Source organism: Suricata suricatta, chromosome 9, assembly GCF_006229205.1.
Source record: "Suricata suricatta isolate VVHF042 chromosome 9, meerkat_22Aug2017_6uvM2_HiC, whole genome shotgun sequence".
NCBI classification, from domain to species: domain Eukaryota; kingdom Metazoa; phylum Chordata; class Mammalia; order Carnivora; family Herpestidae; genus Suricata; species Suricata suricatta.
The window spans coordinates 129,838,415-129,859,147 of record NC_043708.1 but is presented as its reverse complement, the minus strand read 5'-3'; the positions used below and the strand labels follow the sequence as shown (position 1 = coordinate 129,859,147).

Sequence of the window (20,733 nt, the reverse complement as noted above, 5' to 3'; positions counted from 1 at the left end):
GAGCACCTGGGTGGCTCAGTCGGTTAAGCTTCTCACTCTTGATCTTGGTTCAGGTCATGATCTTGCGGTTTGTGAGTTCAAGCCTCACATCGGGCTCTGAGCTGATGGTGCAAAGACTACTTGTAATTCTCTCTCTCTCTCTCTCTCTCTCTCTCTCTCTCTCTCTCTCTCCCTCCCTCCCTCCCTCCCTCCCTCTCTCTCTCTCTCCCTCCCTCCCTCCCCCTCTGCCCCTCTGCTCCTCTCCCTCCCTCTTTCTCAAAACAAATAAGCATAAAATTAAGAATGTATGTGTGTTCCATATCTTCCATTGGTTTTTGGAATTGGGTCCCATCAGGCTTCTCTGGCACTGTGGGAGGACTCCATCCTGTGAAATGGAAAAGCCACAGTCCCCACGGGGGCTTGGAAACCCTTGCCCTCTCCTAGAAGGACTGGAGGTCTTGGCCGATGGAGAGGACGCCCCGGTGCACCATGTCTCCGTGGGGGGCCTGTGCCCACCCGAGCTGAGCTGCTAGAATGGATGGCTGGCCTGTGAGGGGGGCTCCTACGGGCAGTCGAGCTTGAGGGACGCCCCTTCTTCTGTGTTACAACTTGCTGCGAGGGCAGGAGGCTCAGGACCTGGGGTCCCCAGCTGTTCCGTGATGACTGATCTGTCCGAACTCTGCACTGTCCCCATTGGGGGTGGGAATAACAAACAGTCTCTACAACCTCTTCAGCACATCAGTTGTTTTCTTCCAAGACTACTCACAGCTTAGTCCTTTGACCTATTAAGTATTAGCTGTGATTTGCATGACTCAGTCGCTCAGGGATGCATCAGCGGTTATTACATTGGCTGGGGGTTCTATTTAATGGGCATGAGAAAAGGTATTGTTATCCCGAGTGGTGAGGGGGTGTCTGGGGGGCTCAGAGCGACTGCTGGGATATCAGCCAGGAGTCACGAGGGGAGTTCCAGTGTCCTTGGCAGGAGAATTGTGTTCCTGTCTCCTGTGTCCCTTCCTTTTGGAACTACCTGAGCAAATGGTTTGCCGACTGAGCCATCTTTTAGAGGACCAGTGACTCACTTTTGCCTACAGCCTGGAATGGGAGGGCATCGCTGGCCTCACAGTTTTACCCTAAGCAGAAATCCCTTTAGGCTATGTTGGGTGCTGCTCTTGCGTTGGACACCCCGCTGTCCGTGCCCTCACACCTCCCCCCTGGGTCTTTCTCCACATCTCTTCCTGCTTCAGTTTCCTCCCTGGAAAATGGGCCCAAAATAGCTCCGGTCCCTAACTCCACCCTGCAAAGGAGAGCCCCCCCCCTTAATTCTAGCCCATATCTGCCCATATTCTAGACTTTTCCAGTAACACCCCCAAACATTCTCAACTTCCTCCATTTGGTTATCTTAGTCTAAGTTGTGACAAACCAGACCCAGTGCACCAATAAAGTGGCTATTGATCTTCTCAAGATTGTTATAAACAGGAATAACTGTGAAATTGGGGAGGGGTCTCTGGCCAGCTTGGGAGCAGATATTTTGAGGGTCTACAACTTCTATTTGAGACTCTAGAACTTCTGGATTGCTCCAAAGCACAGAGTAGGATTTCACCAAGAATTGAGTTAGCCCCATTTCCATGATATAAACCATTCTCTTTTCATTCCTTCCTTTGTCAAACAACACCCCCTTCTAAGCTGTCTTCGAGTGATTTCTTTGGGGTCTGGGTTTCTGTCTATAAACGGGGAAGATGTGGTTTCCTTTGCCAAGTGTATATAAACCGGTGAGCTCCTGCCTATAGTTTATGTTTTCTCTCCATCTCTAAGACCGCTCTGGAAGGCTAGGATTCTTAACTGTTCGGTTCAATGCTGAATCTCCATTCCTCCAACTACTGCTTGGCACATAGAAGGAGCTGGATAAATACTGAGTGCATAAATGAATATTTGAGTGGGTCCATGATGGCATCACGAGAGGTCAGGATGAGTTAGTCTACCCCTGTGAGCAGACCACAAGTGCTCCCCACTGAGCACAGGCTCCCTTTGATTGAGTTCATCCCCAACCTTGCTCTTCATGCATCCACGTGGACCTGTTAGCACCCGCCTTTTGGGCTCTCTGCTTGGATTGGATCAAGCCACGCATTGCTTGTCTCCAAAGACAGCCAACTTCTTGAAGGAAAGACCACGTCTTTACTCCTATTTTTATTCCCAGGGCCTTGGGAACTGTCATTGCTCAGGGAATGTTCTACGAAACTGCATTTAGTTGAATAGATACAGCCTGTGGGTTTTAGTTTAGGCTTGGTACTTCTCCCAGAATGAATAAAAAGGTTTGTGCAAAATTCCAGGTTCTGTTTCCATCAGATACTTAAATACATGTCTAGTATTGTCTTCTCAAGTCCTATAGAAAAGCCCGAATTCTGAAGAACTATTACAATGATAGATAGTAACTCCAAAACATGGAGGGGGAAGCTGCAGAATTAAAATTAATAAAACATCTAATTAAATGTCCTCAAAGCATACCATTATGTCAGCTCTGTTTTTTGCAAAATCTATTGCCCATAAACATTTTATGACACTTGAAAATAATTTGTGGTTTTGACTTTTCTCACTTTACAACAATTCCCGAGTTTGTACAGTGAGTGCTGAGAAATCTTAGCCAACCGTAAATTAACTGAATTACATAAAGCCAAGTAAATGTGAAAGCAAAAATTATAAAAATCCTTTCAAAAATGTTTATGACAGTAACAATTTAAACAATTTAATGACAGACGTGGGTGTATTTTAATTTGGTTGATGCGGTGTGGGAAGGAGCCCTCGAAAAGTAAGTGCTATCATGGACCATGAATATTTCAGAGCACCCTACCAAAAACCAGAGAACTCTTGCATAACAGTGCTTCAGAACTGGGGTTTTTGGACCAATTCCTATAATGTTATTTGTATAATCAGATTTCCCATCTGATCGGTGTGAAATAATATCCTTGACCTTTGACTCTTTTGGTCATCAGCTGCTTTGTTCTTTTTTTTTTTTTAATCTAATCTCCCTTTCATCTTCTTTTAGGAATCCTATTCACGATGCTGGTGTTTGGACCAGCCTGTGGATTTATCCTGGGCTCTTTCTGTACCAAAATCTATGTGGATGCAGTCTTCATTGACACAAGTAAGGAGTGTACCTCAACTTCCTACCGCCCCTGGGAGCGTGCCCTCCATCGGAAGCCTCCAGGCTTTGGGTTCTACCACTTTCCTACTAAGGGGCAAGCTCTGTGCAGAGAGCTCTAGCTGCTGGCCCAAAGGAAAGAGCATGAGGGTTGGCGTCTACTCGGGAGCCGAATAATCCCTGGAGTTGATTTTACTCCTCAAATGTGGATCTTCCTCGTCTGTAAATTAAGGGTAACCACAATAATACCTGCCTCGCGAGGCTACTGTAAGAATTCAATGAGAGGACAGAGGTGGAAACGCCTGGCATTTTCTCCCTGAATGTTGGTCCATTAGTGTATTTGAGAATCCTACTTTCTCAGTGTGCCCTGGAAACGCGAGTGGACCCATGGGGTCAGCGGGACAGAAGATCTGAAACTTCTTTCTGTGAGACAGTGTAGCGGTGGCCTTTATGAGGAAACAAGCCACACCTCAACACCATTTCCAGCAACTTCTGTGTCCCTAGCAGGAAGAGCAAGGGTATTTTTCAGATTGCTCTGCACCGCCCCACCCACCCCAGACCCTTGGCACACTTTGATCTGACGTGGGCTAGTTAAGATAAGCCAGGTTTTTCTGGGGTAATACGAAGTTCCCAATTGTTCCGTGATTTTATGTATGTATGTACGTATGTATTTATTAAATGTTTATTTTTGAGAGAGAGCACAGTGGGGGAGAGGCAGAGAGAGAGGGAGACACAGAATCAAAAGCAGGTTCCAGGCTCTACACTGTCCACGCAGAGCTCAATACGGGGCTCGAACTCATAGACTGTGAGATTATGACATGCGCCAAAGTCCGGCGCTTAACCGATTGAGCCACCCCTTAAGCGATTTTCTACAACCGAAGTTTATTTCTCAGGCACATGCACACCCAGTGCAGGCCGGCGGGGTTGTGGAGGATGAGACTTGGCTCATCGGATCACTCCAGGGCCTGGCTCATGGAAGGTTCATCGGACCCCAGCCTGTGGCGAGTCACATACTTCATGAAGGTCTTGAAGCTTCTCCTTAGGTTTCAATGGCCAGAGCAAAGGTCCTGTGGTACATCAGTCTTCTTTTGCTGTGTAACGGATTACCCCAGACTTAGTGACTTAAAACAACAGACAGTTGTCCTGTTAACAGTTCATTTCTGTGGGTCTGGCATCCACGAGCCACTTGGTTGGGTGATTCTGACTCGGAGTCTCCCACGAGGCTGCAGTCAGGATGTTGACATGGTCTCAAAGCTCAGTTCACTTCCAAGGCTGCTGGCAGGCCTTGGAGGATCCGCTTTCAGGCTCACATCCGTGGGACTCTCTACAGGGCTCCCTCACCAGAGTCCCCCAGAGCAAACAACCCAAAAGACGGTGAGACGGGGCGGCAAGACCCGAGCCACCGTCTGTTTGTAATCATTCTGGAGGGTTGAAAGCAAGCCGCTGGTTCTGATTGACACTCAGAAGAAAGGACGGGAATACCAGGAGCAGGATCAGTGGAGGCCATCTTGGGCATCCCCTACCACGTGTGGTCACAACTCGACTCTGAGTCCAGAACAGCGCACTCTATTTCTGTGTGGTTCAGTGAGCAGAGAAGCCATGTTTTCTTTCCCTCCGAGAACAGAGGGCAGGAAGCCATTCCAGCTTCTCCTCCTCGTACCAATCTATTCTCAGGATCAATAAGAGCTCAGTTCCTGGCTTCTCCATCCATCATCTCTTGGCAGTGCTAAATTTACTAATTCACCCCAAAGAAATAATGTGGTTTTAAATCCAATCAAGTTGCTTTGTGATTCACTCCATTAATCCCATGGATCTATTTACTTATAGCTAATGATGTTACAAATTTCCAAGTGGGGAGGGAAAAAAGGGGTCAAGTGCAGCTTTATTTACTTATTCTTTCAAAGTGCTGGGTTTGTTCAGGAGGTGGTTGGATGCTGCTGTGTTGCGGCAGTTGGTGGACCCTTTGGACCCCACTCCTGGTGAGCCCGACAAGCCTGATCAGAGTGGTGGGAGTTGGCCACCATTTTGATTGCATGGATGAAGAAGCTTCCACCACTGTGCCAAAGGCAGCACAAGATAGGGATTGCGAAACAGAGTGAGGGGAGGGGTTGCATGCCCTATGCAAGGGGGAAGCCTGCCTGGAAGAAGAGGCCAAGTGGCCAAGAAGTAGGTTCTGCCTTTAGCGTGTCGGCAGTGGTCTCTTGGATTAAGGCAAGTGGGTTACCAGAATCTCTGAGCTGGAAAGGACCTCATATCATTGTCTTCCAGTGCTTTCATTGTACAAATGAGGAAACTGAGCCCTAGAGAGGGACAGGGATGTACCCAGTCCAAGCGGCTATCTGTGTAAAGCCCGTATCTTCTCAGCAAGGGAGGCTCTCTCCTGGGAATGAAATAGCATCTTTTCTCTGTGCCTGGAATGACCAAGGGGTGGACCTTTGGTTCATTCATGGTTCTCCTCAGTGTGCTGGTGTGCCATTCATTCCTTTGCTCAGGCCGTTCCTCAGCCCGGAGCCCTGCCTGCAGCCCTGTGCTACATCTGTCCTCACCACCTGGGGCCTGGTGTCAAGTGACATCATCCGTGGTTCTGGGCTCGCCGCAGTTTGAAGCCTCCCCGGATATAAGAAGATGGACGCGTTTCTAGTCCAGCTGGGCATCTTGCTGATGGCAGCCCCCCCCCCCCCCCCGCCCCATGAATTAACAGCAGAAATCCCATCCAGTGTGTCCCTAAGAAAGGGAAGCCCGCACCATCTTTTGTTTGCATCCTGGCTGAGGGCTCTGGGGGCGCTGATGCTGCTGTTCACCACTAGAGGGTGGAAGAACATAATTTATTCTATTGGAGAGCAAGCCCCACTTCTATAGTTGCCAGCAGTTTTGATGATTTCTAATCTTGTGACTGAAACTTGTTCTCTCTGGAGTGGATTTAGGCCGTATTTTGAGAATGGAGTTCTTAATTCTTCAGGGATGACCCTGCTCTATTTTTTTCTTCACCAGTGAAGACCAGAGAGAGCCTCTCTTTAGGGCTGTCCAAACAGAAGCATGAATGTAAAGGGCCAGGCCCACGGCCATGTGTTTCCAAACCCCAGCTGAGAGCCAGGCAGGGGACTGGAGAAAGCAGTGGTCTGGACCTTGTAGGGAGGCAGGCAAGGCAGAGCCCTGCCATGGGGCACTTGGAGGAGAGAGTGTGCCCTCTGTGTGGCCTGGCCGTGCTCGGGAGACAGGGTTGAAAGGGAGAGAGCAGTGAGGGAGGCCAGTGGCAGTCTGTGTGGAGGGGAGGTGCTTATTGTAGGAACAGGCCGGCGGTGGGGTGGGGAGACCCCTGAGCAGCTCCCCAGGAGGGTTCTGCCAGCCATGTTAAGACGCCAGGCTCCCTTTGCCCGTCTTCTTAAGGATAGCTGCCTCTTCTGACAGCCCCAGAAGGAAGGATGCCGTCTCCAGAGTTGCTTCCGTAGAATGTCTTTTCAAAGTGAAACCCATTGAGAACCGAACCTAGGAAAAAGAAGGACTTGGTGACAGAGTGTGACCCCACCTTAACAGTGGGTTTTGCAAAGAAAGATCGATAATGGCAGCCATGAACTGACCCCTAATGACGGCTGTGTCTAGATGGCCTCTTCCGAACCTCAGAACATCCCCGTTGGAAGCTGGGTCCTGCTGTTCCCCCACTTAACAGATGAGGGCTTCTCACACAGTGGTTATGACTTCTGAGCTCCGCTGATGCAATCAGACCTCCATTTAAATCTCAGCTGTGCCCCCTCCAAGCTGTGGGACCCTGAGGGCCTTTCTCCCCATGGGTCTGTGCATGGGTGACAAGAGTTAGTCATGCAAAGCACATAGCACAGAGCCTGGGGTGTACTAAACACACAGTAAGAGAGAAGTTGACTCATTTCCTGAGCTAGCAGGCTTCAAACCCCAGGCCTTGGACTCCAAACTGGGCAGCTCCCGTCTCTGGAACTTCTCCAGGACTTTTGCCCGAAGGCTGCCCCCTTCAGTGGACAAAGGCCTCGCTGAGATGGCCTAACCTGGTCAGCACCTCCATATAGACCCGTGCTAAGGCACGCACCAGCTGGTCCCCTAGGACTGCGTGGTGTGCAACTGGAATAAGGTGCATCTGTATGTTTGCTTCATGAGAAAGGTCAACCAGCCAAGAGCCTCCCACTCTGCCACTCCAGGGCTGGCTGCCGGATTCATCAGATTCCTTCGTGGTAGACTAATTAGCTCAACAGCCGGGATCCTGAACATTCCATGCTGTCCTCTACCCTCAGTGCCTTCCTGTCTCCGCTTTCTAATTTGGTCTATAACTTAATGATACTCTTGGAATGCTTGAGTCCCACAGCAAAAGCTTCACAAAATAGGTTAGACACGCAGGTAAATGGACTGGGGAAAAAAAGAAAAAATCTGCTCAGAGAGCCAAAGTGTCACATACCCATTAGCGTGGCCCCAGAGTAAGAAGTCAGTGTCCCAAATTTGCTTTGGTCTGCTCTTCTCGGGTCTCGGGTATCCTCGGGGGCTGGTTTGGTTGTTTGGTTCGTTTTAAACCAGTTTGACTCTCTGTTCCCTGTGACTGTATTCTCCTACCTACAGTCCTCAGAAGTGGGAGAAAAATCCCATATGTTTACATGACCTTCAACAGCGGAAGCAAACATCTGCCAAAAGTTTGCTCAGCCTACCCAGTGAAACCACAAAAACACTCCACATGTTGGATTCCAAGACAGGGCAGGGTTAGAAACCTGGCTGTCTTAAAGCAGAAATCCTTCACGCTCACTGGCAGCTAGGCAAAGGCAGGCCTGGACTGTGCCGATCTCATGGTGGACAGAAATCTCCCCCATGGCAATGCTTTGCTTCACTGATTCCACACCCAGAATGACCGAGGGGCTGACGAGTGCCTGGGTAGAGTTTAGCCAGTCCGCTCCGAGTTCCCTGAGGATGCCACGTCTTTGCTTAGGCTGTTCCGCAAGCCTGGGATCCGGTCTCCGCCCCATTCTTTCCAATGCCTTTTTTTTTTTCCTTTATGGTTCCGGTTTCATTGGCAATTAGCTATATCAGGTAAGCGAGATGGATGGGTGCTTCTCGGTTTTGCTCTGGGCATCTTACTGGCCAGTCTTCCAGAAAATGCTGACCCTGCTGTACGTTTTTTAAGATCAAGATACTACGGGGTGTCAGGTGACTCGGTTGGTTTACACATCCATCTCTTCATTTCAGCTCAGGTCATGATCTCACCATTCGTGAGATCAAACCCTGCATTAGAATCTGTGCTGACAGTGTGGAGACTGCCTGGGATTCTCTCTCTCTCTCTCTCTCTCTCTCTCTCTCTCTCTCTCTCTCTCAAATTTAAAAAAAAACAAGAAAATAAGATCAAGAGACTCCATGGGGCCAAGTTGAAAGAAAAGTAAAGAGTCTTAAAGAGTCTTTTTCCCCATCGCCTACTTGCAGCTGAAACAATACTTTCACTATTTCAAGCCTGTCCAGGATGGCTGGTCTTAAAGAGCATGAATTTTTATGTCCTGAGCCTTCTGTCAGAGTCAGGGTAGGCTTGGTTCTGCTGTGGTGACAAACACCTCCAAAATCTTAGTCGCTTGGAATAATACGGAAGGTTTGTTTCTGGCTCACGCCGGATATACTGTGCGTTTTGCTCACTGTAACGTCTTGGGTATCATCTCAGGAGGGTCTCACATGCTTCCATGATCAGGCAGAGCAGAAGAGCGTGGCAAGTCAGGCACCAGCTCACCAGCGGCTCTCTGCAGAAGGGACACGTGTCCCTGTGCTCACGTTTCAATGGCAGAATTCCATGGTGCATGGCTGTGCCCAAGTTCACCGTAAGGGAGTTGTAATCCTCCTGTTCTCAGGACAGGAGATCCGAATGAGGACCTCTGTGACATCTACCACCCCATTCTCTGCCAGCCAACATGGGCAAGTGGCTGGCAGTGATGGCTGGCAGGTGGGTGGGGAGGGATTTTCCCCGATCCTTTCTGAGAAGGTGCCTCAGCAAAGACTTTTCTCAGGCTGGGTTCCAGCATGAGTTGTCTTCCTGTGAACCATGAAAATCGGGACTGAAACTCCACCTGCTAAGCCCCCCTCAACCCGAGGGGAGCATGCTCCAAAGCTGGAGTTCAGAAGGTCCCTTCTCTCCCTGCCCAGCACTCTGGATAGTTGAGATAGAGAGAGGAGAAAAAAATCAGTACTTCCTAAAATGATCAACTGTGATTTTCCTGGATCTACAAAACCCTACCCCCCACCCCAGCACGCCTTCCTGCAGACCCCGCTTTCTCTACTGGCGCATGTAACAGGCAGGCCTTGGTCTGACACGTGTCACATGCTCTCCCCCGTCTTACAAATTATGAGCAAACGCTGGCTTTCCGTGCACATGCACATACCTGCGGGGGGTGAGTTGACACATTCACATAAACCTCCACCTCCCTACCACAGCCCTGGGATGCTTCCTCACATGTAGAAGAGACTCACTAACTTCCAAACTAAAATATGACTCTCTCCGTGCTACTAATTTTGTTCCCCCAAACAACTGCCAGGATCTCTCTCTCTCTCTGCTGGCTCACATCTGCCAGCTTTCAAATCCCCCTTTATGGAGCCCATTGACAATAGAGGGAGATACCCAGGCTCCCTTTTACGTCTTTTGTTTTCATTCACTGCTTAGCAGCTGGTGAAGAGACACTGTGAGTGACTGGTGAGAACATTCCTGCTGAATCTGGAGGCAATCTTACTTCCTTTCCTCTTCTCTTGTTTGCATAAAGGTGCTTTGAAGATCACCTTGGGTTTCCTCTTGCCTTTTGAAAGCTTTCCCATCCTTGAAAAAAAAAAGTCTGTTTCAGGGGTGCCTGGGTGGCTCAGTAGGTTAGGCATCTGACTTCATCTCAGGTCACGATCTCATGAGTTCGAGCCCCGCACTGGAGTCTGGGCTGTCAACTCAGAGCCTGGAGCTTGCTTCAGATTCTGTGCATGTATGTGTGTCTCTCTCTCTGCTCCTCCCTTACTTGGGCTCTCTCTCAAAAACAAAGATTTAAAAAATAATAAAAGTTTCTTGAAATTCTCACTCCTGTAAATAGACACATACAAGTAGAAATAATAGGAGCTGCCATCACAAAGAACCTACCATGTGTCACGTGATTCTTGCTCCTTACCTCTATTTCTTGCAAGCCGTCTAGGTGGACGTCAGCTTTATTGTGCGAATGCTCAAGCTAAGGTTCAGAGAGGGTAAGTAGCTCGCCCAGCCTCATGTGCTAGTGAGTAGCAGAGCGGTGATTCACCCCGAGGCCTGCTAAAGCTTAAAGGCCTTCTCTTCTCCGACATGTAACCACACAAACGCATCAGGTCTATTGTGCCGTAGAGACAGCTTCCAGATTGACGTCAGGGCGTCCAGAACAGAGACCACCGACGCTCTGATGGCCAGCTTACCACCTGCCTGCAGAGCTGGCGGTCTTAAGCCCAGGGCACAAAGCACAGAATTAATCATCTGCTCAGGGAGCCCGAAACAAAGCCAGTCCGGAGGGGCCATGTAGCAAAGTGATACGGAGCATGGCCCTTGGCGTCTGGATGCCTGTGTTCCAGTCTTGAACTCTGTGAACTTGAGCAGAGTACCTTAACTTTCTAAGCCTCGATGTTCCCATCTATATAAAATTGGGATCATAAGAGGGCGCCTGGGTGGCTCAGTCGGTTAAGCCTCCGACTTCGGCTCAGGTCAGATCTCACGTTCGTGGGTTCGAGTCCCGCGTCAGGCTCTGTGCTGACAGCTCAGAGCCTGGAGCCTGCTTCCGGTTCTGTGTCTCCCTCTCTCTCTCTGCCCCTCCCCCTCTCATGCTCTGTCTCTCTCTGTATCAAAAATAAATAAAACATTAAAAAAAATTAAAAAAGAAATTGGGATCATAAGAGATTCTACTTTATCAGGTTGAGGGGAGGGTTGACTGGAACAGTTAAGACTACACTCTGTATAGAGCATCTGGGTGGCTCAGTTGGTTACGCATCTGGCTCTTGATTTTGGCTCAGGTCATGATCTCACCATTTGTGACTTTGAGCCCCGCATCTGAGCTGATAGCAACAGAGCCTACTTGGGATTCTCTTTCTCCCTCTCTCTCTGCCCCTCCTCCATGTGTACTCTCTCTCTCTCTCTCTCTCAAAATAAATAAACAATATTAAAAAAGAAAAAATATACTCTGCATACTGCCTCGTGCAGAGCAAGCCCTCGGTAAATGACGGCTGGGATTTTCATCAGCAGCAGCCGACCAGTCTTCAGGGAGCGAGTTTTACAAATGGCGAAGTCCTCGCCCGGTGTCTGTGGTCATTTCTCTTCCCATGCCTGTCCACCCATCTGGTCCAGGCCCGCAGCCCTGTTAGCTCTATATGCCGTGCCCCTGACTCCCAAGAATTTTCTTCTGTGCTCCAGAAGCATGGGATTATCATCAAAGAGACATTTCTAAGCAGCTCATCTGGGAGTGCTCTATGAAAAGCAGTTGTAGAGAAAGACCCTCCAAAAGAAAAAAAATCTGCCAAGGGGTGAGCTACAGTGTGTCTTCATGACTTCAGCGGAAAAGCACAGAAGTCATCGGACAGACAGCTGTACCACATGCACGCTGGCTGCAAGGCTCTCTAATAAAGGACTGTCCCAAGCCACAGGCCACCGCCAAGATTTGAATTAACTTATCCACTGGCAGTTCAGAAACAGGACCCTGGCCGTAAATATTGAGCCAGAACCGTTGAAATGGCCAAGCCCGTTGCCAGGGACTACGCTGAGCACTTTATATCTGGGGTGGCTCATTTGATCTTCCCCACAAACTCCGTAAGGTACTGTCCTTGTCGTCAACCTGCAGGTCAGCCAGCGAGGCACAGAGGGTTCCAATCACTAGCCTGGGGTTCCCGTGCTGAGAAGCAGCAGGTCTTCACTCCAGGTGTCCTGGCTCTCGATTTCCTTCCATGCCCCTCGCTTGTGATCCGGGAACCTGATTTAAGATGGGGGCCGGGGTGAGGAATGGCATGTCACATGCGCCGCCGCTTGATGGGTCCCAGAGTAGTGGACGTCGTGTGGAAATATACCCTCGAACAGTAAATGCTTCCGTACCTTTGTGCATTCGCCCGCGCACCTTGGCCGTGCTGCCAAGCCAGTCAGCTCCAGCCTTAACTCAGAGGGTGTCGGGCCTCACACCGTTTTTGTTTGGACTGATGGAAACACAGAGGAGACCAGAAAATTAAGGAGGGAAAGCACTCAGCCTGCAGCTTTGGGAGAAACAGAAGCACTGATGTGGAATGAGGGGCTTCTTGCGCAGCGTCCACACCCCTCCCCCCGCTCCCCCGGCCGTTTCCAGGGCCCTCGCCTGTCTGTGCCGCTGACTCGAAAGCTCAGCCAGGTCCCGGCCCCTGCCGCGCCCCCGCCTCCCCCGTCCTCACTGCTCTTTCTCCTTGCAGGTAACCTGGACATCACTCCGGACGACCCCCGCTGGATCGGAGCCTGGTGGGGCGGCTTTCTGCTCTGTGGTGCCTTACTGTTCTTCTCTTCCGTCTTGATGTTCGGGTTTCCGCAGTCTCTGCCCCCACACTCAGACCCTGCCATGGAGAGCGAGCAGGCCATGCTCCCCGAGAGAGAATACGAGAGACCCAAGCCCAGCAACGGGGTCCTGAGGCACCCCCTGGAGCCGGACAGCAGTGCCTCGTGCTTTCAGCAGCTGAAAGGTAGCAGCACCTTGACCGTGGGGGCTGACAGGCAGGGTGATGGGGTGGGGAGGCTGTTGGGGGATAGATTCGCCCTCAGGACTGGGTGCTGGGGGCTCGAGGTAGCACCACACTTGTCCCCATGATTTGCCTTCTCTGGTCTGATGCTTCGCTTTAGCCCGGAGACATCAATGACCTGGTGCTTAAAAAAAAAAAAAAAAAGTGTAACTACTACTTAGCAAAGGGGCAGCAGACCAGTGTCCCCAGTGGAGACCCCACGGGTCATCAAAGGACCTGCTGCATCATAAACAGAAACTTCCGTTGGAAGAAGGTTCTAGATCTTTCGTGGCAGCCTCGGACTTTCAGGCTGCTGCGTACAAGCATGTCAGAGCAGGAAAGGACTTTGGAAGTAGGGCTTTCTTTGCCTGCAACAGGCAATCTTCAAAAGCCACATCCATATGGCATCCGTCCTTCTCCACCTGACTTATATTGCTTAGCATGACACCCTTGAGAACAGGAGAAACCTAATGAAGGACCACAGGGAGGAGAAGGGGGAAAGAGTTGGGGAGAGAGAGGGTCGGTCGCAAAACCTGAGAGACTATTGAATACTGAAAATGAGAGTTGAAGGGGGAGGTGGAGGGAGAAGGGAAGTGGTGGTCATGGAGGAGGGCACTTGAGAGGAAGAGCACTGGGTGTTGTATGGAAGCCAATTTGACAATAAACTATGAAAAAAAAAAGCCACACCCAACGTGCATTTCGCTCCGCCCCCTCCGTGAAAGAGGTGCTCCTCTGGAAAGAGTATTAACTCAGTCTTAATAACAGAGTCACACGTGAGAACGTGGCCAGGCTCTCCTGGTTATTTTTAAAAGAAAAAGAGTAAGCATCTCTTCTGACGGAATGGGGAGACCCATGCAGTGATGTGGAAAGAGAAGGAGAAGGAGCCCCGCCCCACATCCTTGTCCTGCCCCCTGGTTGTTTCCACCGTTGTTTGGTAGGGTCTCTTCAAGGCAAGCGGTGATGAGCCGCTTGGTGTGTGTCACGGCCCCCTCCCCACTGTGAGGTCTGTGCAGGGCCCCTTATGTCACAGGACCGCTCCTGGGGCTCCCTGGAGAACCTGCTGGGTTTTGGAAGCAGGTAGGAGCAAGGCTGGAGACTCCTTCTCCTTGAGGCTGGGCCGGAAGGAAGGTGGATGGTCGCTTCTTTGCAGGGCCCAGGGACACCCGTCAGCAGCTACAGTCTTTCAGTCAGTGGTCAGTTTAGAAATTGGGTGACAGTGGGGGCACCTGGGTGGCTCAGTCGGTTAAGCGTCTGACTTGGGCTGAGGTCGCGAGCTCATTGTTGGCGGGTTCAAGCCCCCTGTCCTGGCTCACTGCTGTCAGCTCAGAGCCTGGAGCCTGCTTGGTATTCTGTGTCTCCCTCCCTCTCTCTCTCTCTGCCCCTCCCCTACTTGTACATTCTCTTTCTCTCTCTCTCTCTCTCTCTCTCTCTCAATAGTAAACATTAAAACAAAATTTTTTTAAAGAAAAAGGAAATTGGGTGACAGTCTCTTTACCAAGCTTTTGTATAATGAGGTGCATCTTCTCTGAAGATGTTTGAGGTCACAGGGCAGAGCTGAGGCCACCTTATGCCGAGGTCCCTGCCCCACTCTTCCCTAGAGCTAGGATCATTAACTTCTCCACGCTTCGTTTCTGCAAGTATACTGTTGTGACAGCGTTCCTCGGTGACAGTGTGGCCGGCAGAATTAAAGAAGATGTGTGTGAATCCCTAGATGAGACTAATTAATAACCTAATGTGATGTCTGAATCCATGTTCTGGAATCGTTTCTACCAAAGGAGAATTTAGGAATTGCCCAAAGAAGGTCTTAAAAGCCACTCCCTGAGTCCCAGCATGCATAGGTAGAGGAGAAGGCCACCCACCTGGGTCCTCGGAGGGTGCCTTGACTTGGACCCCCAGAAGTTTTAATAGAAGAGCCTCCCCCCCCACTGCCACCAAACAGCTGGTTAGAAGGTGATGCCTCCTGTCCCCCTAATGGCTCAGGCAGTCGCACAGTATATCCCAGCAGCCAGATCCACGGGGATAAACAGGGCTGACACAGGTGGCCTTGCAGAGGACATCCTGGACCAGAGCGGTGGCAGCCATTATGGGTCTTTGCTTGTCCCAGGGTGGTTGATTGCCAGAGCTCCGATTACAAGAGCTGATCCAATAATCTCTTACCTTTCATCTGTTGGGGTGCAAAGATGAAAAGATACAATCATGCCATCAGCGTACTCACCATCCAGCCTAGGGACAGCCCAGCCAGCTAGCAAAGGCAGCCTAACATGGAAAGGACCATAGTAACGGACGGCAGAGCAGGCTATGGAAATACAGCAGACAGGCGAGGGAGAGCCCACCTCCTGGGTCAGAGGCCGAGGGATGTCACGTCTTCAGAACTCTTGGGTTATGATCCAGTTGCTCCTTAACTCCACTTATTCAATTTAGTCCACATGTATTGACACACTGCTAGGCTCCAGGGACACCGTGGTAACCCAGGAAATCTCTGTTCGGGAGCCGGCGTTGTAGTAGTGGAAGGCACGAAAAGAGTTCAAGCAATGGCCAGGTGAGCGTTGGATGTCCCATGGCTGGGCTGCCCAGTACACAGGTGGGTAGACAGGTCTGAGACTCGCCCTAGGCCATAGTGATCACAGCCTGTGTATACCCAGCCTCCACTTCTAATAATTAATGATTTTTAATTTAGAATCAGCAGTTCCCAGAGGCAGTAGGTCTGTTAATGGACCTAAAGAATGTCAGGAAAGGAAGGCAGCGTGTCTAGAAGAATCTCCAGGAGCCAGGATACAGGGATGTGAGCTATTATGCCAATAAACATTTTACACGTGCCGGCACATGGACAGGGGGCCGTGGTGGTTTACATCCTTCATTTTTCCACGCGAGACCATGTTTTCGCCACATGGGCATTTCCTCCCAAAGCACCACGTGGGTCAGCCAGTGCTCCCAATCTCTTGATCCCATTTGCAGCTTTGAAAGCCCCCGAGGTCTCCTGGCATTGTGCTGCATGTTTATGGGTACAGATAAGCTAAGCGGCATTGCACATGGAGGAATTAATGTTGCTCTAAAAATATATGTGTTGCAACACCTCATCTGTTTCATTTGAGCTCGCAAATGGGTTTCTTCTTCAGCCGTCCGTCCATCTGTGTCCCCTGACATGCCGTGCAGATAAGGAAGGCCTCTGAGAAGAGCTGGCATTGTGCCAAGAGCACCTTCTCCACTACGACAGTCTCCCCACTTCTGGGAGAGCAGTGAGGCTGCTCAACTGGGTTCACACCCAGCTCAGCCAGAACTTCTTAATCATGTAACCTTGGCCATGCTGCTTTAACGCCCCTTGGCTTTTCACATATAGTCTCATTGATACTTCACTTATTCCTGTTTATAGATGAGGAAACCAAGTTCCAGGGACATAGGAGTTCAGGCTTGTGGTTCACTTTTCAAGGCACTCCCCCGCCCCCAAAAGTGGGTTTCACTCAGGGTCTCTTTGCAACAAAGTTGGCCATCATTGGGTTTGCAAGTCTGAAAAGAAGAGGAGAGAAAGAAAGCGCGCAATGATGTTCTATAACTGTGTAGAGAAGCTATTGCTACTTGCACAGCCCGGAAGTCCCCGGCTTGTAGTGACAGTAGTGACTACCACACAACTGCCTAACAAAGCAGGCAGCAGGCAACCAAATGCTTAGGTTTGTTAAGCTCTAGTATCTTCCTGGGTGGGAGTCTGCAAACCCAAGAGGCAGTTTTGCATCTCAGCTGTGCCACCGGGTAGTATTTTCGTTGTGCCCTATCTCTAACACCCCTCTTCCCAACCTTGTTCTTCAGAGTGCTTTGCTGATTCATCTTTTCTCACCCCCTCGCATCCCTTCTCTGTGCCTGGTGCTGTGTCTACTTCTTCTCAATGCCAGAGCTGTGTGGGGGCCAGGACAGTGTGGTCTCCTGAATCTAGATGCTCAGAGTTTGTGGAACGATTTGGGAAGGTCTAGACCCAGAGGGAAGAAGGAGTTCGGGAGGCTGTTATAGACAAATGTAGTGTTGTCACCAACTAGTGGGTTAAACCTCATGTCTGTAGTTTGTGTTTTATTTGGAAATTGTCTCTGGTGTCAGTTGCCCTAGAGGGGCTCTGATGGTTTGGATCCTTCAACAGCCACATGCTATACCCCTTCCCCATCGCATTCTATCTGGTTCCCTAAAGACATCAGACACTCTATTCTTTTTTTTTTGTTTGTTTGTTTATGTTTGAGAGAAAGAGAGCGTGCAAGCAGGGGGAGGGCAGAGAGAGAGGGAGATGCAGGTTCGAAAGTAGGCTCCAGGCTCTGAGCTGTCAGCACAGAGCCAAACTCATGAACTGAGATCATGACTTGAGCCAAAGTTGGACACTTGACTGATTGAGCCACCCAGGCGCCCCTCCAGTGCCTCTTATGCTACATCTTGGGGGCAATAAATGGACTCTGTCTTTAAGGAAAGGTGTCCTCAGCAGGTGCTAGCCGACTTTTCAACAGAGTGCACTTGAACTCCAGCCCTGCTTGCACCAGCACCGGTGTACCCTAAAACAGTGGGTCTTCTAGATGAGGCTAGAGGCTAAAAGGGAGGGAGGAACCCGCTCCCTGTAAGCATTGGCACGTCCTAGCCCTCTGACGGGCTTTCTAGCTGGGATGAGTATAACTGTTCCAGAGGTTTAAAATCTGAACGGAGAGCCGTGCCTTTGATCACTGAGAGAAGAGCAGTCAAAAGCTGAGCACTCTTGTCTCTGTGCACTTCACGCTGACTGCCAAGTGGCCTCTTCCTGTCCCAGAAAAATAGCTGCACTGGGTGGCAACAGGGAATAGCTGAGCTGGCAGGGCTCCAGTGGGGCTTCAGGCTCAGAGTCATAAAAACCACCCCAAAAATGCGGAGGATGCTTCATGAGTTCCCAAGCTCTTGCAGGGAGCTCCCACTGGGTCTCGACAGTCCGGCTGATGAATGTCTCTAATCTCCATGCCAACCATGGAGCTTGGGGTTAAACTACGTTCCCAGGCCGCCTCCGTGTGGATGGCGCAGCCAAGAACGGGGCCCGGTCCCCGGACTCCAGATCCTGAGCTCTTTCCATGGTGTCCCTCAAGGATTCACTGGACCCCCCCGGATCCGCCCAGGGTTGATTGAACAGAGGTCCTTCCTGCGTCAGGAGAAATGTCCCCTCTTTCTGTTCCACTTGCTCTCTTTGCAAGGGAGGCAGTGCAGCGCTCAGCTCCAGGGGACCTTGACTTTCAGGGGAGATAAAATCTGTCCTGGTTGTTGCCTTCTCCACCCTCCTGCCTTCCTAACGCCGTCAGTCCCTGGCTTCTGCTGACTTTACCACCCGAATCTCTCTCCAGCCGTCTCCGCTGTCTCCTGCACTCCAGTCGGCCCTGCCCCACCCGTCTGTTTGCAAACTACAAGGGTTGCAGAATGCATCTGATCCTGATCGTGTGGCCACCTGGTGCTTAAAGGGACAGGGGTGGAGGCCTTCCCGGGGCACCACTGCCGCCCTGTCCCTCCATGCCAGCCTCACCTTGCCAGCTTCCACATCCAGACTTTGTGCTTGCTGTTCCCTTAGCTGGAACTCTGATCCCGTCAGCGTCCACAAGGACATTTCCCTGCCCTCCAAGGCATGCTGCTCTCCGTGTCACGGTCCTGACATTACCGCTGCCTGAGTGATTATTCCCTTACTCAGCTCCGCCTCTCTTTTGCTCCTGCTCTTGGACATCGGTGCTTGGTACACAGTTGATGAGCAGAGGGATGTAGGCATCACTGGACCTGCACTGCCCAGCCCAGAAGTTTGCTGCTTTCCTTCAAGCTGTCCTCACCCCCAGCCCCCTCCCAGGGTGTTGGCATGTGTTTGATCCACCCATGGACGTGGGTTCAGCAGGACCTCCACTTGTGCTGAGTGCCACAGCGGGCCCACAGGTGACCTGCCCATGTGGGGGAGGGGCTGCTGGCCCAGTGCCTCGGGCAGACTTCCCCCAGGACTTTGTGAGTCCCCTGGCAGGTGTTTGGGTCTGGGGCTGGGTGCTTAGCCCTCCCCACCCACTGCTTCTCCTGGTGTTCGGCAGGGGTCCCACATGCACCGGCCTGGCCAAGGGACCCGGCTCACGCCTCCAGCTTCTAGAACTGGGCCAGGCCTCCTCTGTCCTCTGCCAGCTAGCAGCCAGCTTCTGCCACATTTCCCTTAATGAGGGGCCTGTGCCTTTGAGCATCACGTTACTGGGAGGAGCTGCCGATCTGAGATCTGAGAGCCCTTGCTCTGCAGGCGAAATGGCCGAGTGTTTCTGATCCTGCCATTTGTCTCCAGAAGGGTGCTCTCCCTCGTGTGGGTTTCCCATTAGAATCTTCCTTCTTGGTCTTGTGGGCAAGGCAGCCATCCCCCCGCCCCCACACTGCCTGCCTCTGCTCCCTACACTGCCGTGCTGAGGAGTTGTACCTGCAGGTGCCCAGGACCAGTCTGGCCAGGGGTTTCATCGCGTTCTGACCAGCGTTCGTGGAGGACGTGCCGGGGCTTCATGTCTGTGAACAGGACACAGGGTGTCCAGCACAGCACCTGAGATGACACATGTGAGGGCACCTAGCACGGTGCCTGGCACCCCATGGATACCCCACAAGTGGTATTTGAAGGAAGAGAGGGAGGGAGGGAAGGAACAACCAGAGAACAGCATTTCCCAATGGGGATTCCTCGGAACACGTGCACCGGCCAGAATGGTCAGAGATGCTCAGGGTGAAACAGGTTAGTGAGGGGAGGAAGGAAGGTTACATGGCCAAGTAGGCTTGAGGAAGCGTCTGTAGACTATGTGACCCTCCTGGAGACTCAGACCATATATTCAAGTATTAAAGGCCTTGGGTGGCCCGCCTAAGAGAAGGTGGCTGGCGTTGTTTTACCCCAGGGGACCCCAGAACTCTCTTGTTCATGTAAAACTCTTTGGGCCTTCAGGAGATGTTGCCAGGATCAGGGTACTATGTGGTGGGGATTGCAGGAAGTTCAGAGGGATGCCCTGAGTCCACAGGGAGGACCTGAAGACCCGTGCAGGAAGCATGTAGCATTTCAGCCTGATCTGGAGGGATGAGCAGGATCCCAGCGGATGGAGGGAGGAGGAGGGCTTCTGGGCCAGGGGGCAGAAACGTCCAAGGGGCACCTGGGTGGCTCAGCTGGTAAAGCATATGACTCTCAATTTCAGCTCAGGTCGTGATCTCATGGTTTGTGAGTTCGAGCCCTGCATCGGGCTCCATGCTGACAGCACAGAGCCTGCTTGGGATTCTGTCTCCCTTCCCTCTCTGTCCCTTCCCTGCTTATGCCCATTCTCTCTATCTCTCTCAAACAAGCTTAAAAAAAATGTCCAAAATGTGGGTGGGAGAGAAAGATCTGGTTTTGGGGAATAGGATTTAGAAGAGGTCGTGGTAGAATATAGTCTGGTGTTCGTTCCTACATTTAGCAGAGTTCCTGGTATCTGAGGCCACTCAGTAAGACGTTGGTAAAATTATAGTTATGGAGGGCCTTTGCATTGCTCTTCTAAAGTGTCTGGATTATATGGTCATTGTTTTCCAACTAGGGGCTTGATTCACCATCACCTGTGGGGTTCTTGAAACATGCCCACACTCCGGCCGCATCCCCAGAGACTCGATTCCTTGAGTCTGTTAGAGAAGGGGAAGGTGGTCCAGGTACCTGGATGTCTTTAAGATCTCAGGAGATTCTAAGTGAACCCCCAGTTGTAAACAAATGCATGAGGTGGTGAGGCTCTTTTGGGGGGTTTCCATCAGAGTTGTTTTGGCGACAGTTGCAAATAAGATAAAATGTGGGGAGGAGACCCTCACACAAAATAAGCTTGCGACAGTGTGTGACATGACGCATTTGGAGCTCCACGGTGACATCAGCACATTGAAGGCTCTGAGAAGGCCCGTTGGAAATCCAGCACTTTAGGAACTAGCAG

General features: G+C 51.0%; 1 protein-coding gene across 1 annotated transcript in view; it reads left to right on the top strand.

Annotated features, from left to right (window-relative positions):
* SLCO3A1 (solute carrier organic anion transporter family member 3A1) overlaps positions 1-20,733 on the top strand; it is a 240,524-nt gene that overhangs the window by 160,614 nt on the left and 59,177 nt on the right. Inside the window, exons 3-4 of the mRNA XM_029952294.1 lie at positions 3,020-3,118; positions 12,521-12,784. Of these exons, the coding sequence (XP_029808154.1) occupies positions 3,020-3,118; positions 12,521-12,784 (363 nt within the window). The remainder of the gene's footprint in view (positions 1-3,019; positions 3,119-12,520; positions 12,785-20,733) is intronic.